General features: G+C 44.6%; 1 protein-coding gene across 6 annotated transcripts in view; it reads left to right on the top strand.

Annotated features, from left to right (window-relative positions):
* Window positions 1-23,183, top strand: part of LOC139563248 (transcription factor 12-like) — a 92,410-nt gene that overhangs the window by 19,828 nt on the left and 49,399 nt on the right. For all 6 annotated transcript variants that reach the window (XM_071381721.1, XM_071381722.1, XM_071381720.1 and 3 more), the window contains exon 5: window positions 4,241-4,343. In XM_071381721.1, coding sequence (XP_071237822.1) covers window positions 4,241-4,343 — 103 coding nt within the window. The remainder of the gene's footprint in view (window positions 1-4,240; window positions 4,344-23,183) is intronic.

Here is a 23,183-nt window from a genome sequence, read left to right as displayed (position 1 = left end):
TGGGTTTAAATATGTTGTCATTTGCGTTGGATTATTTGCGCTAAGCTGAAATATTAAGCATTTGTCAGGGGAAGCTGATTAATGTTGTGAGCTTTGGAACATTATGGCTACATTGTGGAATTTCTGAATTGGGGGAAATTACTTCACCATTTACCATCTGTGCCTATATTAGGATTTAAGGTGCAAACTATATTTATGGTAGTGGACATCAATGGAAATATTGTTTGTTTTGGTTGATTGAAATTATAACTGTGACTAATGTTTATATTAGGTCATGAATATTCCTTAGAAATTATTTCAGTACCAGCAACGAGTGATTAATTCATTCTTTCCATTAGGATTTCCAGACTCTTATGAAATATTTTGGCAGTAATTCAAATGTTATTTCAGATACATGATCAGTTGCGTTGAATTCATCATGCATCATGCAAAAAGATAAAAAATAGAATGATGCATGACATGAACTGGTTCGTATGGCATTTCTGTTCAAAGTGTGAATATATATTCTGTGTCTCTGTATTTGTTGTTTGTCTCCTACACCATGGTGGTTCTGGGTGCCCTGTATGAATTTCATTTAACGTCAATCTCCTGTCACTTTCCATCAGAAATCAGTTAAATGTCAGATCTGCTCGGCCCACATTACCTTGTTTATTTTCCAATGCCCTTCCCGAATGAACCTCTACAGGCTATGGTTCCATCGGCTGCCTGATCCGAATTATAAGATGGAGACGTTTGAGATATCTTTGCTTTAGGTGCATATAAATCAACGTTTCTGACATTGCAAGGGGCGGGCATCAGTAAGCAGACAGCTGTTTGTGCCTTCATACTCTACATATGCACACAAACATGCAAAAAAACACGCACGCACGCACGCACGCACGCACGCACACACACACACACACACACACACACACACACACATACTTCCACATACATTCACACATACATGCACACAGATACGCACGGATGCACACACATATATCAGAGAGCCAGAGAGATGGGGTTGTTTGTCTAGGTTTTACAGGTGTTTTATCAATGTGATTACTTGTGTAGGCCAGAGAAGAAGACTTGCTCTGAAATAACCATTCTCATAATAGGGGATGGTATTTCTTCTAGTATCTCTGCACAGCAAATTGCAGGGTCCTCTTAACTTACACATTATACCAAACCATTTATTTTGTTATTGGCAGCGCATACTATTTGGGATATTTTGTAGACATAATTGAGAGTGAGTATGGACACAACATACCTACTATACACTGCCTGGTGTCCAGCCTGTCAAAGATTCATCCGGATGACTTTGACCAAAGAGAATGGAGCCAATCTCTTTAATCCCCAGGCACATTTGATCTCTGCCTGCACCAGTACGTCTGTCCATTCATCACTCTGTCTGTCCATCCAGACCACGGTGTGCTATGTCTTTGTGCCTCTGCTGCCCCACACTCCTGCGTCATATTCACGTTAAAGCAGTGTACCTAAAATGCAGTTACAATGTTCACTAGCAATGTGCTGAGTGCACAGATAAATAGCCTGCAGCAGCACACATGCACAGATACTACTTAGTACTACTTGGTTGTTATCCAGTGGTATTTATAGCACAATGGCACTTATTCCCAAATAAGAGGAAGAGTGTCCTCTGATTTTGAGATGTGGTTTAGATCTTCATCTGAGATTTGATTTGGAAATAAAGGGAGTATTAGGTTAAGCAGTGTGTTTCTAGCCATAGAGCTGAGGCCCTGCCGGAAGACAGGGAGGAGTCTAGGAACAGAACCCTTTAAATCCATTAAACAGTAGACAGGCACTTATCTACGGTTCAGCTTTTGTCTCAAAAATCGTATTTCCATAATTCTCATTGTAATGTTTCATAAATTGTGTTCAGCAACTCATACTAAGGAAGGTTTCCCAAAATAAACGCTTTTCGGAAAAGCGCGTTTCTGTTATTCAAAGAGTTCAGTGTAGTGTGTCTGTCCGAGCGGGGCCTGCTTGGGTGCTTCAAGCTAACAGTGTATGATTAGTGGACTGTGAACAGACTCCAGCCCTCCGTGCTGACCTTGGCTTCCAGCCAGCCAACGTATCATGGGCAGTTGTGGCTGCAGGCCGGCCGTCTGACAGCCAGGGTTGTGCCCAACGCCACCGCACGCCCCAGCCCTGCCGCGACACTCACCCCGTACACGTCCATCACACCCGTATCATGCCTCCCCAAGTCACCGCGGTGCAGCCACACATTCACCTGGGACAGCACACACCATCTAGGAGATGACTTTTTAAACGCTGTGGCGAGGGATAGGGACAAGGCAGGAGCTGTGGCCTGCATGCTTAAGTAGTGATTTGACAGTTATGTAGCCGGCGGTAACTGGCCCCGTTGGTCGCAGTGACAGCATGTGTTAGTGTCTGGGCCGACGTAGCCGAGCGGTGTTTGTAAATGATGAGGGTTCTGTGATTGATGATCTAATGGTCCCAGAGGAGCAGACACAGGGTGGGCTGGGTAGTGTGATCTCACCCTGACCATTATCCCCTCTGCCTTTCTTCTCTCTGGTCCTCCCTACCTGCCCCTCCTCGCTGGCCTTTTCCAGCTCTGTGGCAGCTGTCTCCACCAGGGAAGAAAAGACCAGGAGGAAATAGAGGACTGAGATGTCCAGATTCAGTCGTTCATTACTTACTACTCTTTGTTTTATTTGGTGAAATGTCAGTTGAAACACACCTGGGGAATTTGATTTGTAGTGCAGGAGAGGTTTGTATGGGTTGTTGTTGCCTGCCTGCCTGTGTGTGTGTGTGTGTGTGTGTGTGTGTGTGTGTGTGTGTGTGTGTGTGTGTGTGTGTGTGTGTGTGTGTGTGTGTGTGTGTGTGTGTGTGTGTGTGTGTGTGTGTGTGTGTGTGTGTGTGTGTGTGTGTGTGTGTGTTTCGGAGCCTCTCACAGAGGTGGTGTTATTAGTGAGTCCGTTCATGGCATGATTAACGGGGAGCGCGGCCTGGCAGGAACACAATGGGGAATCTCTGTGGATTCCCTCGACATAGCACAACACTCCACTGCCTTTGAAATTACTCCATCACCGTCCGCTCACAAAAAAAGATGGATAATAAGATTTACTTTTTTACTGTATGTTGAATGCAGAGGGTACGAGTTGGGGGAAAAAAGCTCTATAGAAATTCTTGTCCAGTGCTGCTCGGTCCCTCCGGTGGGAGTTAATGTAGTTTGGAAGGACGCATTTGACTGGAGCGCAGGAGGATTTTCACAGGGCCTGGGATTAGCACTGCTACAGAGTATCTTTTATTGCAGGGGACCCTGAGTTTTCAAAGACCATACTGTGACCGATATTTAGACCTAAGCTCCTGAAGCTGATAACTGTCATGAAAGGCCGCAGGAGAAAAAGGCCATTTTTTAAGCTGCAGGTACCTTGGTCGGATGGAGGGAGGCAGTTTTCCCCGTCATAGGATATAATACCCTGTTATTAAATGTTTTAAATTAAAATCAATATTGTCACAGTATATAGAGGTTTTTAATTATCGTAAGTGAGTAAGATTTGTTTTCATTCATAGACCAAAGAAATCCTTAAAAATACAAAGCCGCATGTGTTGCGTTTAGTGTTAGTGTTGCTTGGCAACGTTTTGAGACTTGCTGTCTTTGGCTAAACAAATACACCACCTAAAAGGGTTATGGGGGAAACATTTTAAAACTGATCTTGGAAATGGCTATCGCATTTTATGAGAGGTTTGCTAGGATCTCTTGGACTGGTTCACGACAGCCTCTTGTAGGACATTGGAAGATGAATCTCTGCAACTATGCCTTAGAATTGAAGTGAATGATGCTGTTATGTATCCATTTGGACTAAGGGTTTTTCCTAATCGTTTTTCATCCATATGTGAATGTGCTTGTTTGTGCATCATGCATGTTCTGATCCACGTAATGTGTGTACAATTAACATGTCAACATGTCTTCTCTCAAAAAGCCCATTGCCTCTTCAGATCCACAGAATTACATGTGCATCATTAACCTTGTATTTTCTAATCCTGAAACGTGGCATATGCGTTGACAGGCTCATCAGGGTTCTGTATTACTGCTTTTACAATCAGTCAGAGATTAAAAAAGTCATTTTTAATGACGGAAAGGAGAAAAATGTACAGTTTCAAGGGACAGTTGACCAATTGTACTCTCCTTCCTCAGTAATTAGTGTACTGTCATAGCACTCAATTAGCCAAGCAACCTAATAATGTGTTTAATACTCTGATCTCTCCCCCCCAGGGTTTGGCAGACAGCCCTCATTATGGTGATCATATGAGTGACAGTCGATTAGTGTCCCATGAAGGATTGTCCCAGACACCTTTTATGAACTCCAGCATAATGGGTAAGTAGGTGCTTCTCAACGCCTCACCCCACACATGCCCACAGGTCTCAGCGATCCATTTTTTTAAAAACTCCCTTTAGCCCTGTGTGGACAAGGCATGTCACGCATCTTGAAGTGGCAGACCTCACAGCCGCGCTAGGTCAAGCAGTGTTTTTCCACCTCCTCTCCTCTCCTCTTCTCTCCTCTCCTCTCCTCTCCTCTCCTCTCCTCTCCTCTCCTCTCCTCTCCTCTCCTCTCTCGCCTAACTTCACCCTCTCTCTCCTCATCCTGTGGTGACCGTCTTCAGAAGTTGACCCTCCCCCAGGGTGGAAGTCACGCCATCAGTACAGTTTTCCATCACAAAAGACTGTCTTCTAGCTATCAGAAAAGCCACCGGCAACTTCCAGTGGCAGGGGAGGTGGTGTCTAAGGAAGGGGGGTTAACCAAGCAGATGTGCCAGAGACCATTTCATACAAAAACAGCCCACCATCACCGTTGTGGGATATCATTTAGGATTTCTAATAGATGCTTGAATGGCAGGTGATCTGTGATGGTTTATGCAGACTTAGCGTTTGGGTTTGTTAAATCATGCGTAGCCTAATTGTGCTGCTCTGATGTTGCACCACCACCTCCATTTGTCTGTTAGCAGCAGCAGTATGATAATTCCCTTCCAAATAAAAGCCTTTATTTTGAAGCCAGTAGTGACTCCATTCAGATTGGGAGGCTTTTGGAGATTTACGAGATTGAATTTACTGTGCTGGTCCCAGTATATAATCACTGTTGAGTATGAACAGATAAGAATGATGATCACTGGTTAAAAAAAATCCCCATCATAACACCATATTATAGATTTATCAAACCTAAGTGGTGGGTTAGAATTTCTAAAGGTTATTTATTCCCCCTGATGTGATAGATACATTCTAACAATTAAAAGCTATATATTACACTGGCCTTTCTCCTGGAGTCATTGTGATGTGTTAGCACATGACAGTTTTATGGGCAACTGAATCCCCGGCTCATTGTAAGATTGCCCTGGAGACTGGTTGCCATGCAAGGTGGATAGTTTACGGATGGGTGTTGGTGCAGGAGACGACTGAAAACGAAATGTTATCTTTGTGGCGATTGATCACAGGATGCGTTTGGGAGGGTGGGCTCCTCTCTGTTCTTCGGCTCTGGCTGTAATTATGCTTATAAGTGGCAGAATATAGAAATGATCTGCTGCAATGATGTGTCAGGGCATTAGACAATCTGATTGTGGGTCTAAATAGCCTGTGCTTATCAGAGGCTGGGATTGGAAGATGAGTCTGGTCTTCAATAAAATTGAATTTCAGCAGTAATATCTGGGATTTACATGGAATTACCTAGTTTGGAGCGACATTATTAAATCAAGCCTGAAAGGTATTCCTCACAAATGAAAGAGGTGGAACAAGCATGCAGGGACGTTATACAATTATGCATTACAACTATACACGCGGAATTTTCAAGGGAACCCTCTGGTTGTACAGTACTACGTGACCCATTTTTGTTTGATCTCACCATTGGAGTTTTAAAACCGAGCCATGGTCATCTAAATGGATGATCTTAATCCAAATCTCAATTGTCTGCAGTTTCCTTCGACAAACATTTGGATGATGTAGACCCTTTGTTTAGATACCTCAGTGTATGTGGTTACTCAAGACATTTAAAAGAAGAGAACATGTTTTGTAAGATTGGAAGCATAGGTTCAATGACTCACTGACACATTTACTGAGCTGTATTTTTGGTATTGTATTTGGCATTGTATACGAATGGATATTGTTCTGATTTGAGTGTTTATATTATTTAAGTGTGCCGTGCTTTACTGATAGCTCTGCAGGTGGAAAGGGACAATGGCCTTCCTTACACACTGCTTTGTGTGTGTGTTCAGACCCATACAGTCATTGGCTTCGACAGACCTGACTCACAATGACCAGGAAACCTCATTCGAAATGTTTTTGAGCAACATCTAAATCAGCTTTAGTTTAGATAAGAAATCTTACCTCCTAAGACGTACTTAGTCGAAGAAAAGCCAGCAAGCCATTGTCCTGATTGTATTGTGTGTGTGCATGTTTTTGTCTTTGTATTTTATTTCATGGTTTGTAAATGGAACAGAGGAGACGGTTGGCTCAGACCTGACTACATCATTCAACCAAAGAGAAGTATGACATGTTGAAAGCAGCGTGGGGTTATTTGAGGTCAGCTATTGTGTATGATAATCAACATGTTACAGTTGTTAGTGCCCAACAGATGGCTGGCAATGACTGTTTATTTGACATTATATTTTAATGACAGTTACCAGCAGAATATGCTGCATGACTTGAATAATGGAGGCTCATTCTAGAGGTCATCTTTGGTTCATTGGGGATTTGTGTTTGTACAGCTTGGGAATAGTAGAATAACAAATGAATAGTAAACTGTGTTGTAAATATAAATTCAATGAAGCTTTTCATATGTAGCTACATGTATGGGAACAGGAGTACCCAATGTCTTTCAGGAATCAGATATGAATCTACATGAGTAGATGATGATTAGAATTACCCCCTCTTGCTTCATGTGATGGCCTTATTGTCTGTCCCTCACGAGTAAAGCCTTTGGGTTGGAGGGTGAGGAATGTGGATTAGGATGAGGAGAAGGGCAGGGTGTCGTGTGAGCTCCCAGTGATGGCACCAGCAACCTCTCTTGGGGCTAACGCAGTGCCTGTGTCAGAGCGGGTCAGGTGGTCTGCCCCCCCCCTCCACCCCCACTCTCCAATCCTCTTACTGCACGACGACACATCCTCCTCAGCACGCTACACTATCCATGCATACAGTAGTGCAGTATCAGCTCACTGTCTCGCTCAGAAGGCCATGTAGATCCCTCTGACTCAATCACTGACTGTGTAGATGACGAGGTGGTGAGCAACACGGACATGCTGCTCATTGTGTTTCCATGTTTGTAAGAATGCAAATGCTGCTCCTTGACAAAATCCATTAAACAGTAAATAATGGTAAGCGGCAAACAATGTGGGAAAGGATGGAGCGAGTATTATAATGGAACGACTTGTTCAATCCCATCCAGTGTTACAAATGCAATACTCTTAGTATTTACAACTCCCACTGAGGTTCTAGATGTATTAAATACTTATATCTCTGCTCCCTTTTCACCCATATTCTTCTGTTCACTCTATATTCCATGTAAGGAATCCTAGAACAAGTTCTAGAAGCTCTAAGGTAAAAGATGATTATGGCCTATGTCCAGCCCTCCTTGCCCTGTCTCTCTCCTGGCTGAGGATGTGTCCTGGCTGCGGTGTTTCTCTGTGGGAGGAGTGGAGAATGTTGCATAACGCTGACTGTGAGTAGTTGTTTGAGGCAATATTTAATAAGCACTAATCCAGCTTTAGATTAAATAGAAATATGCATGCAGATAGGGAATCCTGCCTCTTCAGCGGGTGTAGTATTTACTGGTCAAACAGATTATGATCACAAAGAGAAATTGGTTTAGTCTTTTGTTGATATTCAAGACACAAACAGTAACAGTTGGCAAGGCAAAACACACTTGTTTTGGCTTTGGGTCATATAGTATGTATCACTTGAAATATAGTCTCACAATTAAGCAGATTAAATGGTATTATTGGGATGGGAAAATCTTTCTGCTTTAATATAAAACTAAATCAGAAGAAAGATCTGGCAGAAAGTAATTTAGTTGTTTGGACATGATTTAGAAAGATTGCCTCAAGGCTTAAAAAATCATTTTGTAACCTGTCTCCTCCCCTTCATCTACACTGATTGAAGTGGAATTAACAAGTGACATCAATAAGGGATCATAGCTTTCAGCTGGATTCACCTGGTCAGTCTATGCCATGGAAAGGGCAGGTATTCCTAATGTTTTGTACACTCAGTGTATCAAGGGAAGGGTATAAAACAATTTCTAGAGTGTTGAAAGTTTCGAAGAGCACAGTGGTCTCCATCATTGGGAAATTGACAAAATATGGAACTACCCAGACTCTGCCCTAGTGTCACGCCTTGACCTTAGAGAGAATTTGGTCAGGGTGTGATTTTGGGTGGGTATTCTATGTTCTATTATTTGTATTTCTATGTTTTGGCCGGGTAGGGTTCTCAATCAGGGACAGCTGTCTATCGTTGTCTCTGATTAAGAACCATACTTAGGTAGCCCTTTTTCCCACCTGTCTTTGTGAGAAGTTGACTTTGTTTGTGGCACATGACATTAAGCGTCACGGTTGGTTTTGTATTGTTTATTGTTTTGTCGGTGTCATTTCTAATTAAAAAAGAAAATGTACGTTCACCACGCTGCACCTTGGTCCTCTTCTTACAACGGCCGTGACAGGCCAGCATCCCTATGGAACGCTTTTGACACTTTGTAGAGTCCATGCCCCAACGAATTGTGGCTGTTCTGAGGGTAAAAGGAAGTGGTGCAACTCAATATTAGGAAGGTGTTCTTAATGTACATGCAGTACATATGAGTGGTTCTATATCTTCAATATGTTCATTTAACAACGGCACATGGAGAATTCTGCTGGCCCTGTAATGTTGTTTCATTTTTCAGAGTAGCCAGACATATGGTGAACGATAGCTATACTTGTATCTGCTCCTACAGTGAGAGCATGACAGGACTCATTGAGTTGTATTTCCTGAGAGCCCTATGTTGGTTCATTGGGATGACTATATGAGTACCAGACTAGGATCTTATTTCCTGCTGAGTTTCTTCTCTTACTGTAGAACTGAGAGGAAACGTTTAACAATCTGATGCAATTTGAACAATTGGTACAGATAAGATATAAATAGACTAGTAGCAGTGTGATTTTTGTTAAGCCTTTTCTGTTGTGTAGAAGCACAGAGCCTATTCGCCCACCTAGGTGAGGAGGAAAGGTGTTGAGGGTTACTGTACGCTGCTTCAGGTGCCAGTTTAAATAAGTCCTCCACTGATTTCTCACTTCAAGTCTGTTGGCTTTGAGCTTCTTCATTCACTTTGGGTGAGTTCTATTCAAAATCTTTTTGGCGGTGTTTGGTCTTTTTCTTCAGTTTGGCATAGACAAGGCCTATATGTACCATTAAAGACAGAGGCTAGGAAGAGCTATTGACTTTCAGCCTGGCTCTCAGATGGCACTTGGTAATCACTGCTTCATTTCGCAAGACAGGATTTATTCCGTGAGTCACGTTGATGGCTGTGCTTCAAAGAAGAAGAGAAAGAAGGGGAAATGTCCTACAAGGACACCCAGAAACATGAAACATCGTTGCTGTCTTTTAATCACTTTTCTCTTTTTTTGCAGCAAAAAATCTGTTGCAACCTTCCTCTTGACAGTTGAAGTAGGTTTGGTGACCATTGTTTGCTGAGTGTGTTGAAAGTGATTTAATGAGTTTGAGTATGAGAGTTAGCGTGTGTGTGTATAGAGTATGTATGTAGAGTACGTATGTATACAGTACCATTCAAAGGTTTGGACACACCTACTCATTCAAGGTATTTTCTTTATTATTCTGCATTGTAGAATAATAGTGAAGACATCAAAACTAGGAAATAACACATATGGAATCATGTAGTAATGAAAAAAGATGACAGCTTTGCATACTCTTGGCATTCTCTCAACCAGCTTCATGAGGAATGCTTTTCTAACAGTCTTGAAGGAGTTCCCACATATGCTGAGCACTTGTTGGCTGCTTTTCCTTCACTCTGCGGTCCAACTCATCCAAAACCATCTCAATTGGGTTGAGGTCAGGTGATTGTGGAGGCCAGGTCATCTGATGCAGCACTCCATCACTCTCCTTCTTGGTCAAATAGCCCATACACAGCCTGGAGGTGTGTTTTGGGTCTTTGTCCTGTTGATAAAGAAATGATAGTCCCACTAAGCGCAAACCAGATGGGATGGTGTATCGCTGCAGAATGCTGTGGTAGCCATGCTGGGTAAGTGTACCTTGAATTCTAAATAAATCACAGACAGTGTCACCAGCAAAGCACCTCCACACCATCACACCTCCTCCATGCTTCACGGTGGGAACCACACATGGGGAGATAATCCGTTCACCTACTCTGCGTCTCACAAAGACACGGCGGTTGGAACCAAAAATCTCACATTTGGACTCATCAGACCAAAGGAAAGATGTCCGCCAGTCTAATGTCCATTGCTGGTGTTTCTTGGGCCAAGCAAGTCTCTTCTTCTTATTGGTGTCCTTTAGTAGTAGTTTCTTTGCAGCAATTCAACCATGAAGGCCTGATTCACACAGTCTCTTCTGAACAGTTGATGTTGAGATGTATCTGTTACTTGAACCCTGTGAAGCATTTATTTGGGCTGCAATCTGAGGTACAGTTAACTCTAATGACCTTATCCTCTGCAGCAGAGGTAACTCAGGGTCTTTCTTTCCTGTGGTGGTCCTCATGAGAGCCAATTTCATCATAGCGCTTGATGGCTTTTACGACTGCACTTGAAGAAACATTCAAATTTCTTGACATTTTCCGGATTGACTGACCTTCATGTCTTAAAGTAATGATGGACTGTAATTTCTCTTTGTTAATTTGAGCTGTTCTTGCCATAATATGGACTTGGTCTTATGCCAGATAGGGCTATTTTCTGTATACCACCCCTACCTTGTCACAACACAGCTGATTGGCTCAAATGCATTCAGAAGGAAATAAATTCCGCAAATTAACTTTTAAGAAGGCATAGCTGTTAATTGAAATACATTCTAGGTGACTACCTCATTAAGCTGGTTGAGAGAATACCAGAGTGTGGAAAGCTGTCACCAAGGCAAAGGGTGGCTACTTTGAAGAATTTCAAATATAAAATATATTTTGATGTGTTTAACACTTTTTTGGTTACTACATGATTTCTTGTGAGTTATTTCATAGTTTTGATGTCTTCACTATTATTCCACAATGTAGAAAATAGTAAAAATAAAGAAAAACCCTTGAATGAGTAGGTGTGTCCAAACGTTTGACTAGTACTGTATGTGTGTGTGTGTTCAGCCATGTGACTGTCTGTATTAATAACTCTGCTGAGCTGCTACGATACACCCTCACGTTCCTCCAGCGCACCTCATACGCTCTGTGTGTGTGTAGTACTATGAAAACAAATCTGATTAATATGACTAACTCACCACACACTCCCAGGCCTTCTGTCGTTAGACTTGATTTGGTGGGCTAATGGTATTTCCACGTTACGTCATGTCTGAAATGGCATGGGACTGTATTTCGCCTGAGTCACCCATGATGATCTCAGAGCTGTGTGTTGTGTTGCCTTCCAGTTGTTGAACATCATCCTAGGGATTACTGTGAAAAGTCCCCTAACTAACCTGCTTAACCACTGCTCATATTTCCAGGCAAATGAAATCTATTAAGTGGCAGTTAATGGAGCAGGGGAGGCTGTGGCCTGGGCCCCAGAGATAGACTGGAGGCCCCTAGATGGGGACAGACAGTCTCCACCCTACTCTGTGGTCTGTGCCTCCACAAGCCCAGAGCCCAGGGCCCGTATCCATAAAGCATCTCGAAGTAGGAGTGCTGATCTAGGATCAGTTTAGCCTTTTAGATCATAATGAATAAGATTATATGAACATATCCTAGATCAGCATTCCTACTCTGAGATGCTTTGTTGATATGGGCCCAGCTCCTCTCTCTGCCTGTTCCTCTAGAGACAGTGGTTACTGGGTTTCCATCTGATACCACTGGGACCGTCACCAAATACCTTGGACTCCTAACCCTAATTAATTTGTAACAGATGAAATTGATCTGTAACAGATTTTTATTTTCATAGAAAGTGTTGTCTCTATGTCAATTCATTTTTTATTTTTTTCATATAATTCCCTGGAGGAAAGTGCTTTTTAGTTTTCAGGCCAGAATATGTGGATACTAGGTTCCACAGTCTCCTTTATTGAAAATGTGAGGCCTTCTCCATAGCTACAGTATGTCCACAACATAAAAAGCAGCCAGGCCTTGGATCAGTCTTAAAGTCTGTGTATAGGCTCAGGAAAAGTCCACAGACTGACATGCTTTCGCTGTTGATAGATGGACGAGAGGAGAGCAGTGAAAACTGAGTTTAAATCACAATCTGTCCTTGAAGGCCAGCCAACCCCTGTTAGTGTGTCCAAGACCCCTGTGACCATGTATCCAAGTGCATCAATGCTTTTCATACAACAATTTCAATGTGGATGAAAGTACACCTTTTTTAAAAGCAGCATTTCTCAGTATCCTTGGAACAGATGAATATCACACAGTTTAAATTGAACAGTGTCCAAGAATAGTATGTGCTGCTTGCCTTATCTGGGTAATTAAAGCTGTAATGCTTGCTGTCACCAGGAAAATAATTGTGGAGCCCATGCAGCACTAGTTTCTGAGATTTGCATCCTCATTGCCAGCCTGCAGAGTGTTCTGCAGTTAGCCCTCCTCTCTCTCCTCTCCCTCAGCTTTCTGCTAAATGAATTCTCCGTGCACAGAAGAATTGTTCTCATCTGTTTTTCCTCTCCTTTTGATGAAACGTAATGGGTTTCCAGGAAATGAAGTGATGCAGTCGTTTAGTGACAATGCAAAGTGTTCAGAGCATTTTGTTGCCTAGGGTTTTGTGCACAAGAGGGGCCATGACAGCGCCAATATGTATTCTCCCTGCCTTTTGTGCAGCGGGGGGAAAAACCAATCTCTCTCAGTGCCTCGGTAGTGTATTTTTCTCCTTTTTGTTTTTAATTGTTCCTTAAGGCTTATCATGGAGAGCCAAATCTCACATGGCGCTAGCATCCCGAGCGTGTTTAACTGGTGCAGGTGTCGGTGTGCTCGCATTCTGTCCCGCGAGGGCCCCTCCCCCGACCCAGGCTGTGATTGCGGCCAGGTGCTGCTCAGGTGTTCACCCGGGTACGTCTGCATTGTGGGTCACAGGTGCTGCCTAGGCTGCTCCTTCTCCTCTCCTCCGTCTGTCACTCACTCGCTCCTGCTTGCACCCCCCTTCTCTCTGATTGCGTCCCCCTCTCTCTCTCTCTCTGTCTCTCTCTCTTCTCTTTCTCCTGGTTACGCTCAAATTTGCCCACCCTCTGCAGCCTCCGCGGTAGAGGAGGAGGGGGCACTGGTATGCCTTTGGAGTGTGGAGACACACACACACACACACACACACACACACACACACACACACACACACACACACACACACACACACACACACACACACACACACACACACACACACACACACACACACACAGATGGTGAGCTGTACTCACAGGTGTGAATCACAGTAGATCATTAAGGACTGTGAGTGATTGTGGTGGTTGGTCCTTTAACCATACTCACTGTTAGCTCAACTGAACTAGAGATGGAATAGATTATATTATCCCTTTGTCTACTCCACTGGGTCCACATGATGAGAGAAGACTGGTTTGTATTGAATCCACTCTTGTGTGAAGGCACAAGGCCTTAGCACAGTGAGAGCACATTTCTGCAACCATTTCAAACATATGTATTGCTACTTGTGATTTGTTTACTGGATACTAAACAATAGGTGAATATATTTTTTTGTGTGTTGTTTTTCTGGGCATCTTTGAGTGTGTCTGGTGTTATTCTATGTGTCAGGCCAGCAGAGGAGGAGAAAGAAAGAGGGTGGAGAGGGAGGAGAGGGGAGGCGAGCGGAGAGGAGGTGTGGTGCGCTGTAGTCTAGTGGATGTAGCCGGTCATTATGCAGAGCTGCAGGGTGCGCTTATCTGTTACTGTGCTCAGTGGAGCGTGAAGAGCTGAAGACGAGCTGAAAGGGCACAAATCCCTCTCCTCCATCCCGCCCCCACCGCCCCTCCCCTCCCCACCCCACTCACCCCCACCCGGTCCCTGTTCTGCCCTCCTCAGGCCCTGGCCCCAGTGCTGTGGCCCTGGCCCCAGTGTGGTGTTGCCCAGCCCAGCTGCAGAGGGGACTACCTGTCCAAGAACGAGGGCCAGGGGAGAGGTGAGGTGATGTAACAGGTTGCTGAGGGGCAGCTGCAGCAGCGGAGGGGCGATGACAGTAATTACAGGTCCAGCCAATCAGTACAGGAACATCTGGAAATATCATCCTCTTCCACTGCATGTAATATTGTATCATATTGTACATGATAGTCACCTCACCTCCACTGATTCTGACAGCACAGCATACTGTACATCATCGTGAAATATTTCTGGTGTTGGTTTGACTGTGGATTATAAGCATTCAGTAAAACCAGCTCTTCTTTTCATTCCCGTTTCATTAAATATATGGGCGTTTGATTGTTCAGTAATTCACATCCTGTCTTTTCCACGACTCCTCTACCTTGTGTCTGCTGTTTCCCTTGGTGACAAAGCCAACCCACTCCTGTAAAGCCCACCTAAAGTCAGGCAAGCCTATTCCCATAGAAATCTCTGTAATGCTAAATGACACATCAAAAAGCGTAGCTCGGTGCGTTGCTCAAATGTGAGATACCGAATCTACAGCAAGGAAGGATTTTCAGAATAGTGGAGGCAGTGTCTTACTAGGGGTTGACGACTGAATCATGAGCTGCCAGCATTTAGCCCAATCCCTTTATACACACATCTAAAGAATCTGCCTACAATCACTATTGGAAAGCATCCATACTTTTAGCAGAGACTAGGCATTTTCTCTCTCTCTCTCTCTCTCTCTCTCTCTCTCTCTCTCTCTCTCTCTCTCTCTCTCTCTCTCTCTCTCTCTTCTCGACCACTTCCTTTACCCTCCCTTAGCCCCCTTTGTTCGCTCCCCTCCCCCCCACGCCCCTCTTTATCCCTCATATTCTCTCTTTATCTCTTCTGTATATTTACTCTCCCCTTACGCTAGCAGGCAGCTGATGCCAATAAAAATGTTAGTGATTGTTAAATGAAAACACAAAGTTGAAGGGCAATGATTCATTAGGAAGGAATGCTGCCAGTGGAACAGCTCAAGTCTCCTGTCTCCACTACTGCACTGAATCTCCATCACAGACACACTCTTGACTACTGTACCTCCATATATCTGTTGGAATGTGTCCGTCCGTCCGCTGGTCTCTGGCATTGTGCTCTATCTTGTTCCCTGAGGGAGAGTCTTGCCATGCTCCATGTCCAGCCAGGTCAGTAGCAGAGTTGTAATGCTGAAGTACTGCACTGCGCTCTCTGTGACTCTGTGTTGCGTGAGTTGAGGTAGTCTGAGGTGTCACATGTTCTTTGATTCAGAGAAAGGGCAAGGCTAGGCAGTTTTACACAAACCATCAACAATGGCTTTTTTAGGTACAGCTTGGGATGACTCTTCACTATTCAGGGAGACCAGCCTTGAGAACTTTTTACTGAGGTGATCCTCCTTAAAGGGCCAATCCGGAGTTGCTACATACATTATATCCAAAATATTTACTCCAATGTTTGCAAACAAAGTTAATGTAAACAAAAACTGTATTACTTTAAAACATGGTTAAAACGATAATTTTGATCTCATGGCTAGTCAGTCCTTGCCTCCATAGCTGTCTATGAATGTGAGAGTCGTTATATTTCTCAAGCCCCTTCCCTCAGCTGTTTACAAAAACAAGTGGTGGTGTGGCCATTGTTTGAACTCCGGATTGGCCCTTTAAAGTGTGATGAGATGCGATATTTCTACATGAGATACAGTGTGATGAGATGCTATATTTCTACATGAGATACAGTGTGATGAGATGCTATATTTCTACATGAGATACAGTGCTATAAAAAAAGTATTTGCAGCTTTCTAATGTTCTCAACTTTTGCATATTTTTGATACTGAATATTATCAGATCTTCAACCAAAACCTAATATTAGATAAAGGGAACCTGAGGGAACAAATAATATAGCAATTACATACTTATTTCATTTCTTTCATAAACAAAGTTATGCAACACCCAATGCCCCTGTGTGAAAAATGAATGGCCCCTTACACTCAATAACTGGTTGCGCCAACTTTAGCTGCAATGACTCCAACCAAACGCTTCCTGTAGTTGTTGATCAGTCTCTCACGTCGCTGTGGAGGAATTTTGGCCCACTCTTCCATGCAGAACTGCTGTAACTCAGGAACATTTGTGCGCTTTCAAGCATGAACTGCTCATTTCAAGTCCTGCCACAACATCTCAATTGGGACTAACTTGAAATTTGTTGCTTTTTAGCCATTTTCATGTACTGTAGACTTGATTGTGTGTTTTGGATCATTGTCTTGCTGCATGACCCAGCTGCGCTTCAGTTTCAGCTCACAGATGGATGGCCTGACATTCTCCTGTAGAATTCTCTAATATAGACCAGAATTCATGGTTCCTCCTATTAAAGCAAGTCGTCCTGAGACAGATATTAGGTTTTGGTTGAAGATCTGATAACATTCAGTATAAAAAAATAGAGAAAATCAGAAAGGGGGCAAATACTTTTTCACGGCACTGTATTGTTGGCACTGTCCTTCTGAGTTTGCAGATGGATGTGCTGGCTGCGCTACAGTTGTTTCTTCAAGGAGTCTAGCAGGAATAATTGACCTTGTCCCATAACCCAGACTGACAGTGTGATCACACACCATTCATAAACATCTGTGTTTAAGGCCTTGTTGGGATGAGTCAATCCAATTCAATTCAGAGGACTTTATGAAATACAAGTCATGTTTAGAGTGCTGGGGCCAGTTGTGTGTCTGTGCCCTGTACTCCTACAGAGCCATGCAGGTGCACTACTCCGGCCCTCACACACTCCAGTCCACACACATACCACACACTCCACACACACCTGGCCCAGGGACCTCAGGTGGCAAACACAGCGCCCGCCACAGCCTCCCCTAAAAATATCCTCCCCCATGGATCCGATTCATGGAGAGAAATGAATGTAGCAAATGAATCAATGTAATCGTGTTAGTTTTCAGACGTGCTCGTCCCAGGAGCAGGGCAGCACAATCCCCTCTCCTCCCAGGATACGTAGGGAATCCACAGTGTCATTACCCTGCCTGTGTAATATAATCCAACCTGCAGGGTTTGGCAAAGAGCATACACACACCCACACACACACACACACATACACCTCCACTGAGCACACACCAACCCCCCCCCCCCCCCCCCCCACTTCGTCCCTGTTCATCCATATTAAATCTTTCATTACACATATATATTATTTTATTCATTGCTTCCCGTCCTAGCTCGGGGCGCTGTGGCTTAATGAGATATTAATCCTGTGTTTCAGCTGTAACATTTATATTTACCTGTGAACAGATCTGGTTCCATTCTCTTTGTCATTGTGTACTCACCTTTGTTATGTTTCATTAACTGTACATGATAGGTTGTCTTCTATATAAGTGATCATCCACCTACATGAGCTCTAACCTTGCATCTATCTGTTCTCTCTGTAGTTCCATTTAGCCACAGAAACAGGGGAACTGGAGCAAACACTAAATGCATGCTAAAACACTAAAAAGCATGAAATAGCGTAAACTCTGCCACACCTGACCTGTGATTCAATTAGAGCCTTCACAGAGAGCTGGCTGAATGTCTGTCAGAATGTCCCCTCTTTCCCCTGCCCAAGCTCAGCCTCCCCTCCTCCTCCTCTCCTTTTATCCCCCTCCTCCTCTCCTCCCCCTCTCCTTCTATTCCCTCCTCCCCTCTCATTCTATCCACCTCCTCCCCCTCTCCTTCTATCCCCTCCCCCCTATCCTTCTATCTCCTCCCCCCTCTCCTTCTATCCCACTCCTCCCCCTTTCCTTCTATCCCCTCCTTCCCCTCTCCTTCTATCCCCCTCCTCCCACTCTCCTTCTATCCCCCTCCTCCCACTCTCCTATCCACCTCCTCCCCCTCTCCTTCTATCCCCTCCCCCCTATCCTTCTATCTCCTCCCCCCTCTCCTTCTATCCCACTCCTCCCCCTTTCCTTCTATCCCCCTCCTTCCCCTCTCCTTCTATCCCCCTCCTCCCACTCTCCTTCTATCCCCCTCCTCCCACTCTCCTATCCACCTCCTCCCCCTATCCTTCTATCTCCTCCCCCCTCTCCTTCTATCCCACTCCTCCCCCTTTCCTTCTATCCCCCTCCTTCCCCTCTCCTTCTATCCCCCTCCTCCCACTCTCCTTCTATCCCCCTCCTCCCACTCTCATATCCACCTCCTCCCCCTATCCTTCTATCTCCTCCCCCCTCTCCTTCTATCCCACTCCTCCCCCTTTCCTTCTATCCCCCTCCTTCCCCTCTCCTTCTATCCCCCTCCTCCCACTCTCCTTCTATCCCCCTCCTCCCACTCTCCTATCCACCTCCTCCCCGCTCCTTCTATCCACCTCCTCCCCCTCTCTTTCTATCCCCCTCCTCTCCCTCTCTTTCTATCCCCCTCCTCTCCCTCTCCTTCTAACCCCCTCCTCTCCCTCTCCTTCTATCCACCTCCTCCGCCTCTCCTTCTATCCCCCTCCTCCCGCTCTCCTTCTATCCCCCTCCTCTCCCTCTCCTTCTAACCCCCTCCTCTCCCTCTCTTTCTATCCCCCTCCTCTCCCTCTCCTTCTAACCCCCTCCTCTCCCTCTCCTTCTAACCACCTCCTCCCACTCTCCATCTATTCCCCTCCTCCCCCTGTCCTTCTATCCACCTCTCTCAGCCCCTGTTGAAGCCCCCTGCTGCTGCCAGGGGAGATGAAGGTGGGGAATTAAATGCTTAGTCAACTCAGAGAATTTAACTGAGACCTCTTAAACGCCTACAACGCACTTTACACACACACACACACACACACACACACACACACACACACACACACACACACACACACACACACACACACACACACACACACACACACACATAAATAAATACACACAGCTCTGAAATGATTATCAAAGGACTGGTCCCATTTGGCCACCCTCTGTATATGGCTGTTTAGTGTTTGGGTTGTTCTGTTGGACATTTGGGTCTCTGGGATTTCTGTGAAAGGGAATATGCCCAAAGTGCTTCGTGACTAAGAGCCGGATCAAACTTCCTGACCTGTGTTATCCTTCCTGGTCCTTCATCTCTGATCCTCTGATGTCTCATTGTTTAACAGTTGCCTGGCATCTAATACCAGCCGTCCACACACAAACTTTGATGTGGCATACTGACTGTACTCTAATATCCATCCAGGGACAGGCAAGAATTCTCTCCCCTCCTTTTCCATGGCTTGTTAAATGTATTCTTGCTTTTCCCTCGATGCTCCTGTTGCCCGAACATGGCCGTCTCACATGTGCATGTCTGATAGGGGTGTGACTACGTGTGTGTTAGTGACCCTACTGTGGTGGCCTCCATCACAGCGTCAGTGTGAACCACGTGGTGGGAGAGGTTGTTAGGTAGCTCATGGCCCTCCTGCGCTGAGAGAATGGATGCGTGATTATGAAGTCATCAGCCATGAACCAGTAGGGCTGGGGAGGCGCCCCCCTTCTCGCGGGTCCTCGGGGTGCCATTGATTGGTGGCCATGTGTTTGTGCCCGATAGACTGTGAAATGGTGTATTGCAGCACGGCTGTGTCGCACCTGCGTCCCACCAAGGTGATTGATTGGTTTGGTCATGTGGAATGTTCCCATCTGGTCTGCAGTAATGCATTTTTTTCCATCCTGTGAATAGCAAGCACTGGCTGGAGGATAGTGAGGCTCCGAAAACGGGAAAGGCCAAACTAAAACATTTCCCCCCTCCCCTTTTTTCTTTTTACCAACGCGGAAAAATCAAATAGACCAAGCTTCTCGTCTGATTATCCTGTGTGGTGGGGGTTGGGGGTATTTGGGATAAATACAATCAGGAAATCCACCTCTTATACACAGAGACAGACCACCAGGGGAATCAAATCCCTTCTGTCTCTAGGTAGTCAGAGGGGCAGTAGTACTTCATTTTGAATGGCATACTTCAAGGCTGAAAGCTGTGTGTTATAATGAAGGTCGTCTTTGATCCAGCTGAATATTTAAATCTCATGCTCCTCCCATCCTGAACTTGAGAGAGATGGAGGAAGCTTGTCTTTGCTATTAAAAGAGAGCCTTTTCATTTTGTCGAGCATGACTCACCTTAACAAGTCTGTTTCATTTTTCTCTACTTAGATTCCTCCTCGTTTGATTCTGATTATTCTTAATCCCGGCCCCTCTCTTTTAATTGATCTATTCATTCCACCTAATGACTAATTACATATCAGAGCGCATCAGCGAAGGCATTCATCATCGTAGAACGTAATAATCAATGACATTTCAACAAAGGAAAAAATAAATATGCAAAAGAACTCATTAACATTTGCGCTGGCTGTTTGAATAATGCTGCTGCTGACAAGGCTGTAATTAACAGAAATTGATGCTGAGCTCAGGGTGGGAAGAGAGAGTTGTTTCCCCAGAGCTTTATTGTGCGCCCAGTGTGGGCCTCTGCCTTGCTGGTATGTGGACTGGGCTGGCTGGGCTGTGGGCACTGACTGCTACATCAGAGAGGGAGGAGGTGCTGATGTACTACCCTTACCACCCTGCTGACCTCTCCACAACCCCAGCTCACAGCACAGCTTTTATTTACTGTCAAACACAACCTGGCGGAAACATTAAAAGCCTGCAACAGGATGGATGTACACAAACACTTGAGCGAAGGAAACAAAAGGCTCCATTTTAAAAGCCAGGGAAACCAGTGAGTGGGTGTGCTGCTTTGTTCATGGCTGTAATGTCACGCCTGCCAGTGGATTGTGTTTGGGAGCTACTGAGCATGCCCAATGCAGTGCTTTATGTCAAGGTTTCCAAAGAGACCAGAACTTTCCACTACAGGGTTAGTGTAGATATCAGGGTGGAAATGGAGCTGCTCTGTAGTACTTGGTCTAAAATCAATTTCCTATGTTTTACTTTCCCACTGTAGGTCCCTGAGACCCCCTGTCTCTCTCTTTTCCTGTCGGCTTTCCTGTTTTTGTCATGAATATCAACAGAAAATGCAGCAAACACAATAAAGCTGTTTATGTTTGTTTTTTGGACAGTTGAAAGTGCTGATTGTAACAAGTTGAAGGAATTTCCTTTATTGCGTGTGTTAGCCCTGCCATATGGCTCAACATGGAACATTAAGTTGACAGCGATAATGGATTGCGAGGAGGTTCTTGGCTAGCACTCCTAACACAGGGACAGGAGCATGGGTTGGGCTACTTCACAGGCACAGCACACACTGGAAAGAAAGAGGGGGGAACAGATGTATGATCTGTTCATTTGGCTTTAGCATTACCCTCTATTTCCTCATGTTTACACACTGTTTTACCCACTTTATATGTATATACTATATTCTAGTATATACTGTATTCTAGATGAATACAGTATATACTGTATTCATCCTATATAACTACTGCTGTACACACCTTTTCTATTCATATTCTGTCCATACTGTCTATACTCACCATTTATATATATACACTATATATGCTCAGTGACTTTCAACGTGACACCGTCACAGGATTTCTTCCCTGCTAGAGCTGCCCCAGTCAACTGTAAGTGCTGTTATTTTGAGGTGGAAATGTCTAGGAGCAACAACGGCTAAAGTGGTAGGTCACACAAGCTCACAGAATGGGACTGCTGAGTGCTGAAGCGTGTAGTGAGTAGAACTCGTCTGTCCTCGGTTGCAACACTCACTACCGAGTTCCAAACTGCCTCTGGAAGCAACATCAGTACAATAACTGTTCATGGGGAGCTTCATGAAATGGTTTTCCATTGCAGAGCTGCCACACACAAGCCTAAGATTACCATGCACAATGCTATGTGTCTGCTGGAATGGTGTAAACCTCCCCGCCGTTGGAATCTGGAGCAGTGGAAACATTCTCTGGAGTGATGAATCACGCTTTAGTATCTGGCAGTCCTACGGACGAATGGGTTTACTGGATGCCAGGATACCTCTACCTGCCAGATGCATAGTGCCAACTGTAAAGTTTGGTGGTGGAGGAATAATGGTCTGAGGCTGTTTTTCATGGTTCAGGCTCCTTAGTTCCAGTGAAGGGAAATCTACAGTAAACAATGACATTCTAGACGATTCTGTTCTTCCAACTTTGTGGCAACAGTTTGGGGAAGGACCTTTCCTGTTTCAGCATGACAATGCCCCTGTGCACAAAGCGAGGTCCATACAGAAATGGTTTGTCGAGATTGGTGTGGACGAACTTGACCGGCCTGCACAGAGCCCTGACCTCAACCCCATCGAACACCTTTGGAATGAATTGGAACGCCAACTGTGAGCCAGAACTAATAGCCCAACATCAGTAACCGACCTCACTAATGCTCTTGTGGCATTAGTGGCGAATGTTCCAACATCTAGTGGAAAGCCTTCCCAGAAGAGTGAAGGCTGTTATAGCAGCAAAGGGGGACCAACTCCATATTAATGCCCATGATTTTGGAATGAGATGTTCGACGAGCAGGTGTCCACATACTTTTGGTCATGTAGTGTATATACACTGAGTGTACAATCTGCTCTTTCAATGACATAGACTGACCAGGTGATTCCAGGTGAAAGCTATGGTCCCTTATTGATGTAATTTGTTAAATCCATCTTCAATTCAGTGTAGATGAAGGGGAGGAGACAGGGTAAAGAAGGATTTTTAAGCCTTGAGACAATTGAGACATGGATTGTGTATGTGTGCCATTCAGAGGGTGAATGGGCGAGACAAAAGATTTAAGTGCCTTTGAACAGGGTATGGTAGTCGGTGCCAGGCACACCTGTTTGAGTATGTCTAGAACTGCAACGCTGCTAGGTTTTTCAAGCTACACAGTTTCCCGCGTGTATCAAGAATGGTCTACCACCCAAAGTACATCCAGCCAACTTGAGACACAACTGTGGGAAGCATTATGGTCAACACAAGCCAGCATTCCTGTGGAATGCTTTTGACAGCTTGTAGAGTCCATGCCCCAATGAATTGAGGCTGTTCTGAGGGCAAAAGGCGGGCTGCAACTCAATATTAGGAAGTTGTTCCTAATGTTTTGTACACTCAGTGTATATATATTTA

Source organism: Salvelinus alpinus, chromosome 33, assembly GCF_045679555.1.
Source record: "Salvelinus alpinus chromosome 33, SLU_Salpinus.1, whole genome shotgun sequence".
NCBI lineage: Eukaryota > Metazoa > Chordata > Actinopteri > Salmoniformes > Salmonidae > Salvelinus > Salvelinus alpinus.
The sequence above is the reverse complement of the archived record's forward strand: the minus strand, read 5'-3'. Positions and strand labels throughout refer to the sequence as shown.